Source organism: Balearica regulorum, chromosome 3, assembly GCF_011004875.1.
Source record: "Balearica regulorum gibbericeps isolate bBalReg1 chromosome 3, bBalReg1.pri, whole genome shotgun sequence".
NCBI lineage: Eukaryota > Metazoa > Chordata > Aves > Gruiformes > Gruidae > Balearica > Balearica regulorum.
This window is the reverse complement of record NC_046186.1, coordinates 85,351,116-85,366,873: the sequence shown is the minus strand read 5'-3', so window position 1 is coordinate 85,366,873 and position 15,758 is coordinate 85,351,116. Positions and strand designations below refer to the sequence as shown.

At 39.3% G+C, this 15,758-nt stretch overlaps 1 protein-coding gene across 7 annotated transcripts in view; it reads right to left on the bottom strand.

The window, feature by feature from the left end:
- Window positions 1–6,504: 6,504 nt before the first annotated feature.
- CHRM3 (cholinergic receptor muscarinic 3) overlaps window positions 6,505–15,758 on the bottom strand; it is a 284,041-nt gene continuing 274,787 nt past the window's right edge. For 4 of the 7 annotated variants that reach the window (XM_075748775.1, XM_075748776.1, XM_075748778.1 and 1 more), the window contains one exon: window positions 6,505–9,168. In XM_075748775.1, the coding sequence (XP_075604890.1) occupies window positions 7,347–9,168 (1,822 nt within the window). In that variant the 3' untranslated portion in view covers window positions 6,505–7,346. The remainder of the gene's footprint in view (window positions 9,169–15,758) is intronic. The other 3 variants (XM_075748773.1, XM_075748774.1, XM_075748777.1) reach the window with 1 other exon arrangement.

Below are 15,758 nucleotides of genomic sequence, written 5' to 3'. Positions count from 1 at the left end.
TACAGCACCGTGCAGGGGTCAAAGCACATTGGGTTACAGCTTTTACCCTCATGGTGTTAACTGGTCTGTGCCACAACGATAATAATTCTGAAAGTGGATTCATTAAGCACAAATTAATGAGGGCCATTTCCACATCCCTTTGACATCTCTAGACTAGGTAATATTTGAGGAGTGACTACAGTTGCTTTGTTACCCAAAGATTTCAATCCAGAAGAAAAATAGTCTCAAGTGGACTGGGTATTTTGAAGCCACATAAGGAATTGGATTTTTGCCTGGGTACTTTATTTCCATGTTAGTGTAAAAGTTTTTAGATCTTCTGAGTATTTTAAGTAAATTAACTATGCCTCTATGAATAACTTGAAAAATAAATGTAAGCTCTCTCTGTACAATAATATCCTGTGCTTTTCTGGTTATTAGCCATGGTCAAGCAATGATTACCAGAGCATTTCAAGTGTTCTTTCATTCCAGATACTGCCCTAAATAACTTTTATCCTGGAGAGAGTAAAAATTTCCAATCAAATTCCTGGAAAATGCGTATGCACCCCGACAAACAAATCCTGCTTCCATATTAACACCTAGTTATTTAGTCCTAGAGGGCTAGAGTGAGGATCTCTTCACAGAGGCCTGAGTGGGGTGTGAGGCTGCTGTGCCAACAGCGTAGCTGATGCTGACGCGTGCTTTTGGCTTACAGAGTCATTCACACGCCAAACTTTGTTGGGCACTGTTTACGTGTGTTTATTCGCCCTTATGCAAGGAGGATGTTCACATCTATAAAAACTTTAAATATCTTGGGGTTTTTTTTCCACACTTTCTGCCAAGTTAAATAAATTGTATAGCTTCACTAGCTTGGAAAAAAGTTAGCTCTCCTCACCACAGTTGAGCTGAATGATTTTATCACCATTTTCGGAAGACCATCCCTGAGGCCAGCATCATACATCTGAGTTATATTCAGTCAAGGTTTTATTGTTTACAAAAACAGAAGAGGGTGGATGATCTAGATATACTGTGCATTTCTCAGTCCTACCAGGCAAAGGAGGTTTTTAAAGCTTGCACAATTCCACTTGTGGGACTGGCAAATGAAAACTAGTATTCCATGCAACAGAGCAGACCAATAGGCAGCAATAGGCTGGGGTGAGGGAGGATGATAATTTTTTCCTCTCGTTTCTAACAGGAAGAGTGCTGTTCTTGTTACCTTAAATAATTTGCAGCAGTGACTTTCTTTATTTGCCTTTCCATATTTGTGACATTTGCCTGAGCTGTTTTAAGAGTGGCTGGATTCCTGTACCCGTGTTGAGAAACTGGCAGTGATGTTCCCACGAACACAGGAGTTTCTCTTACATGAACTTAGATAGAATCTACTGTTAGAAATAGAGGCCTTTATTTTCGTATTTGGTAAAGCCAGCGTGATTTTGGTTAAGCTAATGGAGTTAAACCTAGTGCAGTATTGATGCAATAGCTCACTAAGTGAAATCCGGTTATTTCCAAATTTTGGGTAATGTCTGAAAAGCCACCACAATACACTGAAAACACCGCATTCGGAAATAAAGATAATGCAATTGGAAAAATATGCATTAAGGAAAGATGTGGAAACTTTTCTTGCAGCTAAGCAGAGCAGACTTAAACACAGTTCTGCTGTCCAGTTACAACTGATGAGGCATCAAAGGCAACATTTACCATGGCTGAAAATTTCAGCATAAGTTTGTATGTACATCCGTATACATTGCTTTAGATGTGTGTGCATCTCTCTGTATGTACATGCACAGTACTATGTCATACATGTTATCCTTCTGAGATATATGTAGTGCATAGGGATGTATAGGTACAATATGCATCTCACACGGTACGTGTTGGAATACACCATGAAATAAGTAGCACTTAATGTTTCCCTGTGTTACCTGCACTCCTTCCATTAAACAACCTCTGTCAGGGCTAAATAAAACTCCCCTGAGTCATTTTAATATTTAAAATTGAGCAAAAAACCCTCAAGTACATCTAGGAAGATATCTGGAAATAACTACGACAATCTTTCCTGAGAAAAAAAATTACAATCTATGTTATCTTTTCAATGTAGAATGTGGGTGGTGAAAACTAGTCAAAGTCCTGAATGCCAGTATGGCACAGCTAATGAGTTTGCCAATTAAGACTGTGAAGACCTGTCACTGACATCAAGTACTGTGATGGTCAATCTCAGCCAATTGTGGTGCCACAGTGTATGAAACGGAATAAACATAGTTTTACGTAGTTCCGAACAACCCTGCTCATACTCGACTTGTTTCCAGCAAATAGCACGACTGGATTAGCTACCCCCTGACTGCTTACCTGTAAAGCTGAAGTACAAAAATGACATGGAGTAACAGACATTACAAATTAGTATTTTCCCCAATATCTGTCTGGCAGCTCCTAGAAGCAGAAGGAGAAAAGTGCAGAACCTACAAATGATCTATGCCTGATACAAGGAAAATCCTAATTAAATAGGTTTTTAATTCAAAGAAAATCTGAATGTCATACATGCTTTAGCTAAGCTTCCTCATAGAAGTGCTCGGGTATCATGGGAGCCCAGTTCATGAGACAGAAAAGACAGCCACCATTATGAACACCTCAGCTCCACCAGACATCTCTACATATCCTGTGGGTTAACAAGAAGCAATCTACAAATATAGATCACTTTGACCTGCTCCCAGAAGCAAGTGCAGTGGTATTTGCATGGGGAAATACATAAAAGATAAAAGGAATACATAAAATAGAAAATCACGGAAGCTGGAAGCAAGTTGTGAAAAGGGACAGTAGATTTACACGAGTCAAAGAATATTCAGAGTTACCAAAAGGAACATATATGTTTTTAGAAATTTTCAAATGCACTACAATACATGATGATTCATGAACTGGATAAAGTTCAAGCTAGTGAGGGCTTGGCAGAACATCCTTAGGGGCAGGGCATCCCCAGATGCCCCAAAGAAGGTCAGGCTTGGTGAACAGACCATTTCTGCCAATAAGGACCTGGAATATGTGGATCCTGCTCCTTCTTCTTTTTTTTTTTTTTTTTTTTTTTTAAATAAGTCTTTTACATCCTTAGGAAAGAAAGTAATAGAACTCAACACTACAACTGCTGGAACTAGTAATGTGCCTTCTGATAGTCTAAGAGCAGCCTAACTTTGCATAGGAATATTTTGAAAGGAAAGAAATAGCCTGATGAGACAAGCTTGAAAAGTAAATTTTGTGAAAAGAATCTGGGAGCCATTTGGAGGAGACTGAGGGTTTGGAATCTCAAATATAAATTTGAATAGGGATGCATAAGTAATCAGATGGTCAAGGGGGCAAGTGAAATGCAGTTTATAAATAGCTTAGCATGATACACCATGACTATCCCTACCATATATATGGTAGCATGATGATAACTGTATACTGATGCTGCTGATCAGGGAAAAAAAGATAAAAAATTCCTTTTGCTTTGATGTTTGCATTCTGTAGAGGCAAACTGAGTGTACTTTGGGACTTGTATATATACAAAATTGATAATAAGCCAAGACATTTTAGAATAATCTTGCAGAAGAAGTAAGGAAATAGAATAACCAGGACAACAAAATAAGAAAGTGAAGTTGCACATAATTGAGAAAGGTCACCAACTGCCTCAGGACATCTGTGTGGGTATCCTCACAAAACTGCCAGATTCCTTTAGGAATTCCATTTGTTGTTCAGGATATATAGATCCCCAGGTTTAGATCCTGGGAACTGCTCAGGCCTTTCCTATATCTGTTTAGCTTTAGAACAGTGCCACACTGATTGGCAGTTTACATTTGTTGGAAGTGTGTTATGCTGGGCCAGGATAAAGTGCTTCATGCACCGCGACGCCTGTCCTTGGATCTTTGGATCACACATTTCTCACAGCCTATACTGGTACAGAAGCAATAAACTTCTATCACTATTTTACATCAAGAAAGCCAAACATATATTTAACGCGTTTCGTTGTCTTAGAGCAGTTCAGTGGCTGATGGTGATTGGGGTCTGTTCTACAAAGCTCTCTCCAGACAACCCAATGGCACCTCTCTGGCTATCGCCTCTGAATTTTCTGATCCTCTTCATGTGGAGTCTGATCTTATATAATTGCAATTAATGGGGATGATGCCTGATCTCTGAAAAACCAGCTTTCGATGTAAAGAACGTGAATGGGACTGAGCCGTTTGTCTGCCCTCAGAATGATGCTTTCTGTCATGTTTCTGACTTAATTTTCCTCAAAACTGATGAAAAATGACATAATTTGTACTTTTTAAAAATAGCGCTGTGTCAGATTGTACCTTTTGGTCTTGTGTTGTTCTTCTGCAACCTATCATGTGCACCTGTGTTCATAAATAATATATCCACTTGTGCATATAGCTAAAATTTTTGTGTGTACATGGGTTTAAAGCAAACGCGTAGACATATAAAATACAAATTAATTTGATCCCCACTGTACTTGTAACACAGCCAAATTCTTAATATTTTATAGTGCATATTCCATTAAATAAATAATAACTAAATTGATCTATGCTACAATATGTGTATACATACACATTTTATGATGCCTGTAAATAACATTTTAAAGCCTGTTCACACATCAAAAGACAGGTTGTTTATTTCTCTGTTAAAACAATGCAAGGTTTTAACTCTTCCTATTATGTAAACAGTGGTGACAGCTGCTTTCAAGGAAGCTTAACCTCATTAAAAATGATAGTTTCCCATTGTAAAATCAATACTAATATATCATAAATCCCCCTGATGGACTCTGGCTTCCTTACATGCTCTCACATTTTGTGTATTAGGGGCACAGCACTACTCTAGATATCAGAAGATAATAATATGGCAATATATATAGATATAGAGATATATTTAAATGTTAAAACATTAGTTAGGTCAACTTGAGTAATGAATATATTTCAAATGTATGCTTCTTTTTGTAAATAAAGGTCATTAATTTTCTTTGCAATGTATGTGCCTTATAAGTCTTTGGTTGTATGTGGCTACCAAACTGGTAAACCAATTCTGGGTATCTTTAGCTCAAAATGCACTTGTGACATACAGATGAAGCTTTAACTTTTTTCATTTTTTTATACTAAACTTGTACTTGCAGTAGACTCGCAATATCATTTACAACTCGTACAAAAGAAAGATTTGTATGTCAAGAGTATTTGTTTTAGTGACAAGAAAGCTAGGTATAGTCTATTCATTGCTCAAGCAGACCTTTATGAGTCACTTTAAAAGGACACTACAGCTGAAGACTGAAGAGCAATATTTATCAACATTAAATAAAACATTTGGTGAAGTATGTATAAATATTTCTTCATATGAACATAACACAAAATTAAATAGTTCAGATACACAGACACCATTTAATATATTTCCACTGTTGTCAAAATCATCTGTAAACACCATCTCACACTGAATACAAAAGCAGCTTTTACATCAGTTCTGTGTTCACAACACTGATGCCCCTTTGTAAAAGAAGGTATTTGTTTTGTTTTATTTTCAGCAAAATAAGAGTCTTAAGCAATAAAAAAAAGTTTTGGTCAGTTCAAAGGAGAATACAAAATTATCTTTCAACATGTAACTAAGTCAGATTTAGAACAATAGTTTAAAGTACAATCCTTTCCCCGAGGGATCTCTGACTTTTATAAATCATGTTGGGTGCAGACCACATCACAAATACCAGGAAATACTGGTCATGTCTAAGCTAAAAATATTAAAGCCCTTTTAAAATTTTCTTTATAAAAAATTGCCAGGTTACAAATTGGCAATATCCACGTTTTTCGCAACGCCGAATAACCTGGCATTAAACAGATCTAGGTGTACTTCTTCTAATGATTTTTAAAACAGATTCTGGAAAAGAAACCCTTTTTAGTGAGCATCCTTCATGTGCAAAAATAAAGCATTTCTTTTACACAAATCTTTTGCATCTGAAGATCACCTGGGCAGAGAGTGCGGGGCGGGGGGCTCTGCCAAGTTAAGACAGAAAATTACATCTCGAACTTTCCCCGTACGGATACTGTGCATTGGATCTGAGCTGGCTCTGAGAAGGGCGGTGCAGCTCAGGACAAGGCGTCGCAGTGTCCGTGCGTGCCCCGAGAGCAGCGAAGCCGCCCGAGTGCGAAACGGGGCTCCTGCTAATGGCTGTGCCCGCCTGGTTCCCGAGCAACTCCCTTTGAGCATCACTACTCTGCCACCCAGATGCCGGCTGTCACCATCCTACAACCGACAAAGATAACTTCGTACTCTGCCCTGAATGTAGCCTTCAATTCCTTTCACCTTCGTATCTTTTAAAGAGGCGTGATAACTTTGGGGAGAGATACTGTGCTCAAGATTACGGTTTTACTGGGCATGTGCCCCATTATAAAATTCTGTAGACTGCTAGGCTCACAGGCTACACTTTGGTTCTCTCCATTTGAAATGTGGACACCATGTTTTGGTTTCAAAGATAAACTTGAATTCCAGGAGGCAAATAATGATATATATATTTATAATTTGATTTTCTGATTTTTATTTTTTTTTAAATTTCACTCACATGTAATTATGATGGGGGGCCCTGTAAAACCTGGAACAGTAGATCACCTCTTTCCTGGTATGTGTGTATTTTAGAGGTGTGAATGTATGTTATGCATACATACACACTCACACACACACACATATATATAACATGAACTGCACACATAGATACTCGGCAATCAGGAATCGGAGTATAATTAACAATACACCAGAAGAGAAGTAGACAGGAAGCTCTACCTGGACAACAAGAAGCAATTTTGCAACCTATACAGTGTCTCAAATAATTTTATAATCCTGTTTTGCTAGCTTGCTACATCTGTATGTGACTTGAATTGAAAGTTGTTGGATTCCTTGGAAACAGAAGAGTTGGGCTAGCTAGATGTGCTTACCTGAGATCCCAGAGTTGATTATAATCAAAGAGCTGGGCAGATCAGTAATGGGTTTATAATTGCTATACAGCTTCTTGCAAATTTGTAGGAAAACTTTATTAAGTAAGTCTTTCATTCCTTAGTAAAAACGTTGAAGTTTGTTAGTTTTTGCTGAATGTAGACTTGATTTTTATATTAAACTGGATTTATTAAAAGGATACATAAGCCTGGCAGCTGCTTTCACGTCTTGATGTTTAAATGTTTGAATCAGCACCCTGGAACCACCCTCCCACCCCAACCCATCCCGCTCTATCCCTTCCTATCCTATCCTGTCCTGTCCCTTTTCGTCCCATCCCATCCCATCCGGTACCATCCCATCCTGTCCCATCCCATCCCATCCCATCCCATCCCATCCCATCCCATCCCCCCTTCGTTAATTTTTTTAATAGTTTAAAAAATACTATTCTATGAAGCCTCCCTAGGGATCCGCTTATGAAAAATGACAGACTGCCTCTGCTGATACTGCTGTTTGCGTCGTTTTCGTTTGTCACACTGGCACAGCAGAAGCATCTTGAAAGTGTTTCTGAATGTTTTGTTACACAGTGCATAGCACACGGGGTTCACGGTGCTATTGATGTAGCAAAGCCAGTACCCCAGGTTCCAGAAAGTTTTGGGGATACAGCTGCAAAAGGTGTTCACCAGAACCATGATGTTATATGGGGTCCAGGTAATGATGAAGGCAAACAAAATGGCACTGAGTGTCTGTGCTGCTTTCTTTTCTTTGATAAGTGACATTCGTTTTCGCTTTGTGATCTGACTTCTGGTCTTCAAGGCAAACTTTTTTGCCAGGGTTGCTTCCTTGAAGGACAAGGGCAAGGCTGCAGATGTCTTGGTCACTGATGAGATGCCATCAGAAGCTGTGGTTGTTTCTGCTGACCCTGGCTGAATTGGAAGCTTAGAAAAGCTCTTTTGGAAATTTCCACCATCCTGAACACTTTTGGGAGGCTGCAATTTTTTGGGTTTCTTTTCCTTTGATTCTGGGTCAGATTTCTGCAGTTCATCCGCTGACTCATGCAAATCTTCTGAGGAGGGTAGTTTTGTGGAATTGAGGATGGCGCTGTGACCAGGAAGCTTCAGCACGATTGAATAGATGGCTCTGGTCTCTGCAGCGATGTCTTCTTCGTCAGAGGAGGCTGAATTTTCAAGGGAGGCAGCGGCATCATTGTTGTTCCAGCTGTCACTGCTGCTGTGCTCTTGGTCCCCCTGGTCCGTGTTGGGTTCCCAGCTCTTCATCGTGAGCCAGAAGTGGCAGCGTCTGTATTTCCTTCGAGAGGAACGTTTCATGCTCTGCCGTTGCAGCTCGTAGCTGCTGCAGCTCCGGGAGCTGCCTGTCTGGTGTACAAAGCGTGCTGCCTCTGCTTCGCTGCCCGAAGCCTGTAGCCCTGCTAGCTCTTTGGTGCGTTTCTCGGTCTCCTTGTAGATCCTCCAATACAAAATACTCATAATGGTGACTGGCAAGTAAAAGGCAGCTATGGCAGTGCCAAAAGTGATGATAGGTTCACTTAGAAACTGGATGAAACATTCATCAGGAGGCACAGTCCTCTCCCCAACAAAATACTGCCAGAACAAGATGGCAGGGGCCCAAAGAACAAAAGAGATGATCCATGCTAAACCAATCATCACCCCAGCCCTTTTGGTTGTTCGTTTGGCTCTGTACGTAAGCGGCCTAGTGATGGAAAAGTACCTGTCAAAACTTATGACAAGGAGATTCATGACAGAGGCATTACTGGCGACATAGTCAATGGAGAGCCAAAGATCACAGGCCAAGTTTCCCAAAGCCCAGTGGTCCATGATGATATATGTGGTGTAAAGATTCATGGAAATAACACCGATGATCAAGTCTGCACAAGCAAGACTCAACAAGAAGTAGTTGTTGACTGTTTTCAGTTGTTTGTTAACCTTAAATGCAACGATCACTAGGATGTTTCCTATGATGGTCACCAGTGCAAGGATCCCCGTGAGGAAAGCAATCAAAACTACTTGCCAGACAGTGTGTCCACCCAGAGGGTCTTTGCTCGTGGCATTTAGGGACATGTTTGTTGATTCCACAGTGGAGAAGGGAAAACTCTCTGTGGTCTGAGGGAAATCATAGCTGCCAATGAGCGATGCCGCTTCGTCAAGGAGTCCTGGTCCATGTGAATCTCTCTTCCAGAAGGAGCTCACATTTGAAAACAGGGGTGAGGCTGAACTGTTATTTTGCATGATCATTGTGGCTCTCTGACATAGTCTGCAGCAGGGAGAAAACAAACAAAAACCAAGTGAACAGGTGAAGGTGGTAAATAAATAATCGTCTGCACACTCCTACATAAAATGAAAGATGTCTTCAAAAGCCAAGCTGCCTGTGACACATTCCAAGTCAGATGCGTACGTGGTACAGCTTATAGCTGTGATTAATCTGAGCTCTTTGCAGTAAGCACATACCATTTCCTTAAAAACATTCAGTCACAGAAGAACCAAAATCCCAGCAGAATTTGAATCCACAGTAGTATTAAAATGCCCTCTAACCCTTAATTAAAATGCTCCATGATGAATCTACCCTGAACTCTACATCTCAACAGCCCACTATCCTGGAGCCTTCAAAAATGAAATGCCAGACACATGCAGCCACATATCCTCCGAGTTCAAATCAATGCTGGTCCCCAGCGCTACCCTGGCACTAGCAAAACGCAGCCCCAGCCTCTGCTGCCTCCAGCTGCAACTAATGACAAACAAAAATATTGTTCTGTCTTTCCTTAAACTACAGAGATACAAGCCAGCATCATTTCACTGTGTCAAGCTACTCTAACCCGTGAGGCTGCAAAGATCTTTTCATTTTCATCTACGTTTTGGCTACCTGATAAAGGTACTAAAAGTTCTCATTAGCACTTTTTTCACATGCCACTATTCATTTTTGATGCACATTTTTATACTTGGACTAAGGGTTTTGTACATCTAATGACTTCAAAATGTCTTTAGGGCAACACATGTTAAAATTTCCTTTGAAAATATGGTCTCTAGAGTCAGGAAAAAATGTTTGGCAGATGTATGTCAAAGCAATCATTAAACACTTGAGGAAAAGAGGAAAAAAGCATGAAAGGGATTCATAATTAAGCCTTAATCCTTTTCCCCAAGTACTTCTGTAAAATGAAGACGTGCTCAGAATAGGGATTTGCCTTTCCCTTATTTCATTAACTTCTGTGCTCAACTGACTAGATTCATTGTAATAGATCAATTATATCATCAAGCAGCAAGAATTCTGATGCAAAAGTCTATCACTGATAGTAAATGTTAAACAAAATATGCTGTTAAAGAGAACTGTTTGTTTTCTAACTGAATTTTTCCAGAGTCAATATATTATGGCATGAGATAATAATGAGTATCACAATGCACTAGTCTTACACAAAAATATTTAGGAGGACGTTTTAGTTCTTTAATTAATTTCTAAATTCTGTTTTTCCTTGAACTGTACTTGGCTTTGTTAGCAACCCATAAGGCACTATGTGATTTTAAATGGTGTATCTTCTTTGACATATGCAGTAAACACCAACAATTCCTTCCCTTAGCCCACGGACAATAACTAACCCAACTCCCCCATATTTTGATATCTAGCACAAATGAGATATTAATTTTTCTCTTTATTAATAGGAAGACAAGGTTATAATGATGCTGCCTTATCCTAATCTAATGCAATCCACTTTTAATGCATTCATCACCATATCAGACAGGATGTGAACATAATAATAACATAATAATAACAACAGTAAATATTGCTCTGGTAAATCACACAGTTAAATTTAACTATTTTCCTGATAGAAGGATTGAAAATTTGAAGCAACTCAAACAATTTCTAAAAAGGAAAATGGTAAGAATTTTATAAACTTCAAACCAACATTGATAACTTTGAAATTCTTCAAATTAAAGTAGGTTGAAACTAAAATTATGTTCTATAAAAAATCTTTGACATTCCAAGTTTTCTTTTCTTTGAAAAGTGCATATGAAAGAAATGTGCAGCTTTGCATGAAATTTCAGGCAAAAAGACATTCTGAAAATTTTTCAAGCTGCTCCTTTAAAATATTAAATTTTTTTTACCATTTTGATTGTTTCTTTCCCAAGAAAATCTAAACAAACTTCTCTGAAACAATTTCACCATGTCCTTGCCATCTATTAGAGAAGCTGTGGGACACAATATACTTCTTTTTTCTTCTTCAAGGTATATTACTTCTGACTACGGAGCTGGTGTAGTTCAGGCCAGCAAGCATACAGCAGCATGTCCTTGCCGATCCCTACCGTACTGTTTCAAAAAAGATGCAGAAGTCAAATCTGTGCTGTGAGAGAGACAGACTCATCCCACCTACGCTAATGAAATGAAAGTCTGCAGAAAGTCATTTGCAAAACAGCAAGCAGAGGTCTGGATGAGAAGCACGCTCGTGCTTTCATTCACACACCCCCTCAGGCACACTTATACCAGCTCACTCCTTTGCCTTGACCAAAGACAACATTCATTTACATCTCTATAAAAATGGAGATCCCACATGCTAAAAATTTACAAAGGAAAGGCCCATGGAAACCCAGTGTACAATAATCTTCTCCTTTAAAGAAGTCAGGGAAGCAGTATTGAAGTTTGGCTTGCCTCTTCCAACGCGTGGGTGAAACAAAAACACAGGTCACTTGTGAGCAACCACTTAAGTGAGTGTTGACAACGTTCTTGCCAGCTGTTTATGGGCCAGGGTGGTTAGTCACAGTGGTGAAGAAATCTTTGACTCAAACAGGATTGCTGGAAACAATCCTTCTTGCAATGTTTTCCTTAGGAAGCAGGCAGCTTTTCCAGAGCTGTCAGATAGGATGAGGTCAAAACCAGAATAGTATAAGAGAGATCTGAAATAATGATAATTGCTAAATATATGCCAGAAATGATTAATGTTATAGGGTACAGACCTTGCTTTGCTGACATTAGGGACAGAGAGCAGAGGATGAAAGCCAGAAAACATCCTCTCTACAGATATACACTTGTAAAATCTCTACAAGGTAACAGCCAACATAGTCAAGTATTGATTGGGAAGTCTGACAGGTAAGCTTAGATGCCAATCGTATTATTATGTTGCTTTTTCATAAAGAAAAGACAAGCTGGTATCTTCTAATACACAAGAAAGGACCAGGCAGAAGATACTGATAAAGGAAATGAAACTTTCACTACGGGGTATAGAATAAAAAACAACATCACTTAGAAGTGATGGTAGAAATAACAGTATTACCAAGAAATAAAAATAGTTGACAGTTTGGCAGTACTTCCCATCTTCATCGCATAATACAACCATAAACTAACCTAAGTGTTGGCCTTGGAAGTCCAAAACAACTACTGCATAAAAGATACAAATAATATTGCAAAATGAATGTGTAAATGCTGCACTGTCTACCACTCAGTCCATAAAGCAATTGTGAATTCTGTTTAATTGTAGACTTTGAAATGGAGTTTCAATGTAAATTAACCAATAAATCCTTTCAGAAATGCTGTGATAGAAAAGACTCATCATGAGGAAGCCAGGGAAAACTGTACTTCAGCTGCAGTCTTTCAGACGCCAAGCAAGTGCTGGAACCAAACCTTTATTTCGCAGGTCAGTTCTCCCATCCCCGGACTTAAAAGTAACTTCCCTAAGCCAGTTTCACTGAAAACCTGCACAGCCCGCAGCAGTCCGGTAACTGAGGAAGAGAAGAGTGAGCACAGCGCACCGACAGCTCCCTGCTGTCCAGGGCAATCCTGCAAGCTAGAACTCGGCTTTTTAAACTCCTCAGGCATTAAGGGGACCCCTAAACTTGCATTGACCAGACTATTTGATAAAATGGAAGTGCTAGCCGGGTGATGATACAGTCTTTTATTCTGGCTCTTCTACAAGCCTTGGTAATTGAGCTGTTTAATTCAGTAAAAAATGTATTATTCATATGTTGTTCTGCATAGAAAAAACCTATCGCTACCACCACCACCAAAACATACCAGATCAGCGCAACTGAATTTTCTTCCCTTTAGGAAGCCAAAACAAGCTAAGTTATCCACCATTCTCCAAGACTGCCATGCACTTTCTGCTTTCTTTATAAGAAGAGGGCGTTACAGGGAAAAAGAGGGTGTCCTGGGTCCAAGAAAAAAGGATGGCGTGCCCTACAGTGCAGCCTGCCAGCACCTGCCCAGCAAGCCAAGCTCCAAGACAGAATGATGTGCGACCAAGCAGGAAAGCAGCCACAAATATTTTGGTAAAACAAACAGTGCAGCGCAGCCTGAGTGAGGGAAACAAACCAAACTGTGAAATGATTATAGGTTTATATACCAGGATAAGAGTTTACAAATCATTGGTAGGATACACTACATTGCAATTTCAAGCCAGGGAGTAACAAAGGAAAATATTTTTAGCCCAAGAATATATAATTACTTACCTAAGATTACTGCTATGCTATTCACCATGCTTTGGGTTTTTTGTTCTTGTTTCTGCTTTTTAACGTGAGCTTATGAAATATACAGGCCAGAGAACACCAGAGGCAATGTACACTTCCCAGCATTATTCAGGAAAAGTGGAGGCACAGTACAGGCAATGGCTGTGCAAAGTTTCACATACATCCTTCCCAACGCACCGCTGCTCCCTGCCCCATTGGAGGGACTGAGATATGAGATATCCCACTAAGGCCCATTGGAAGGGAAGGAGAAAGCAGCTGCAGAAACGGTCACTAATTTCAATAAATGGGTATAACACAGATTTAAAAGCTTGATTTTTTTGTATAGCCTAATTCATTGCGCATTGCTGTAAACAGAAAATAAAACAGAATAGACAGTAGGAACAGTTCTGTCACACATTTTCACTGCATTTCATTTCTCCTTGTCTGTTTCATATTCTAGTGGGTTTGTTAATGCTTCACCTTTCAGTTTACCATATTCTTTCCTTTCCTTAAACCTTCCTATTCACAAGCACACAACTGCCATTTTTGCAGAGAAGTCTGCTTGCTTGCTGTCTTTAAAGGGCTCTAAGATGCATTTTCCGGGAAGGCAGACAGCACTCTACGGGCTTGGCTGTACGTAAGCTCAAAACTGGCAAGCCTTGATGAGTGAAGAATTTCACATCTCATCTGTTTGCACAGACAAGAAAATTGCTTACCTTATTCTTCTGTTTTCATCTGCATTGCTATTGTATACACATTAGCCTAAACAGCAGAGAACTCCATGCAGTGAATTATAAACCTGTTTTCTAACATAAAGAAACCAAGCCTTTAGAATGCTTAACGCACTTACCTAAACCGCTAGTTCCAAAACTAACATTTGGCAAAATAAAAATAGATAGGAATTTTAAAGTTTTCCTGAAATTATTCCCAAGATTACATATATCTATATGTCCAGTCACACATAGTGGCGGTTATTTTTCCAAAACACATTAAAAAATGAAGATGCAAGTATTCACACTAGCATTCACAGTTTTATGTTAATTATACAGCAGGTCATATAATTTGCAGCTAGTGTAGCACAGGATTCAGGATTCCTTTTGAATGTGTATGTAACAACAGGAATCATAGTGTAATTATCAGTGAACAGGACCTCCGATTTACCATGACATACTGATGATTAAATATATTGCACTCAATACAGTTTTGCATCTTCACAGAATGAGAATACAGAGCCATAGAAATCAATCCCATTATGAAATCTCCTGGCCAGTTGTCTTACACGTTCACAGTAGATACAAATAACTGATATACATTTATACTTTGATATATAGGTACACATAAGGATATATACATACAACTATGTCACATATAAAATGTGACAAAAGTATATGTGTATATATATCTGCAGATGAAAGTATATGTATATATTTGCAAATATACACACACACACGTGTGTATATATATACGCCTATGTGTATATACATACACACACACATATATTTGCAGATACATCCACACATACTTTTGTCACATTATTCCAAATATTGTTATAAGCAAAGACTATCTTTCCCTAATTAGCTATCAACTTGATCTATATAGATAAAGCTCAGTCAAACATATCCCACTAACGGTTCAGCCCAAGATCTTCCATTTTCCGCCCATAAAGAGGCTTTGCTTACGCTTACTGAAATTACCTAGATTTAATGTCAGTGCTTTAAAATCACTTTTGTGATTAATGAATTAGATTTACTTATTATTTGCTTACTCTGTTGTTGCTGTTAGGGCGTGAGTTCCAGCACGAGCAAACTAGGAACTCATTTCTTCAATCATAAGGGGTTTTTTTCATTACTTTGGAGAGAGTTTTGAGCGCCTAACGCACAGCACCAAGCCACCCGATCCGTCTCCCTTGCTGCCCCGCAGTCAGCAGAAGGGAGCATCCCTCCCAGGGAGGAGAGGCAGGGGGATCCTACCTCAAGCCTTCCTGCTGGGATGCGTAAGGACGTCACGCTGGGAGCACCTGAGACTGCCCACCTAACGCAACCAGGAAACTCGGGATCTCAAGCTGGGCCACGGGAAGAGCCTGTTTCATGCCTTAATTTGCCAGTTAGCTTTTGCCAAACATCTACCATCTCATTCACTTGGCCTGAGAGATTTACATAGCAGGCTGTGCCTGCAGCATCCACTGTGGGCCTTGCTTGCTTACGCTGTGTTTGCTTTTACAATATTTGCTCTTCCAAACACCTTTCCTCATGCAGTATGAACCCTAGGGTTTTTATATTATGATGGAAATGTAGCTTTGAAAACTAATGTGTTTTAATGGCCAGTGATTTCGGTGGATATATCCACTTATTTACACAGCTACAAAAGTAATAATAAATACTGTGTTACCACTAGGACTAGGGAAAAAAAATAAAAATT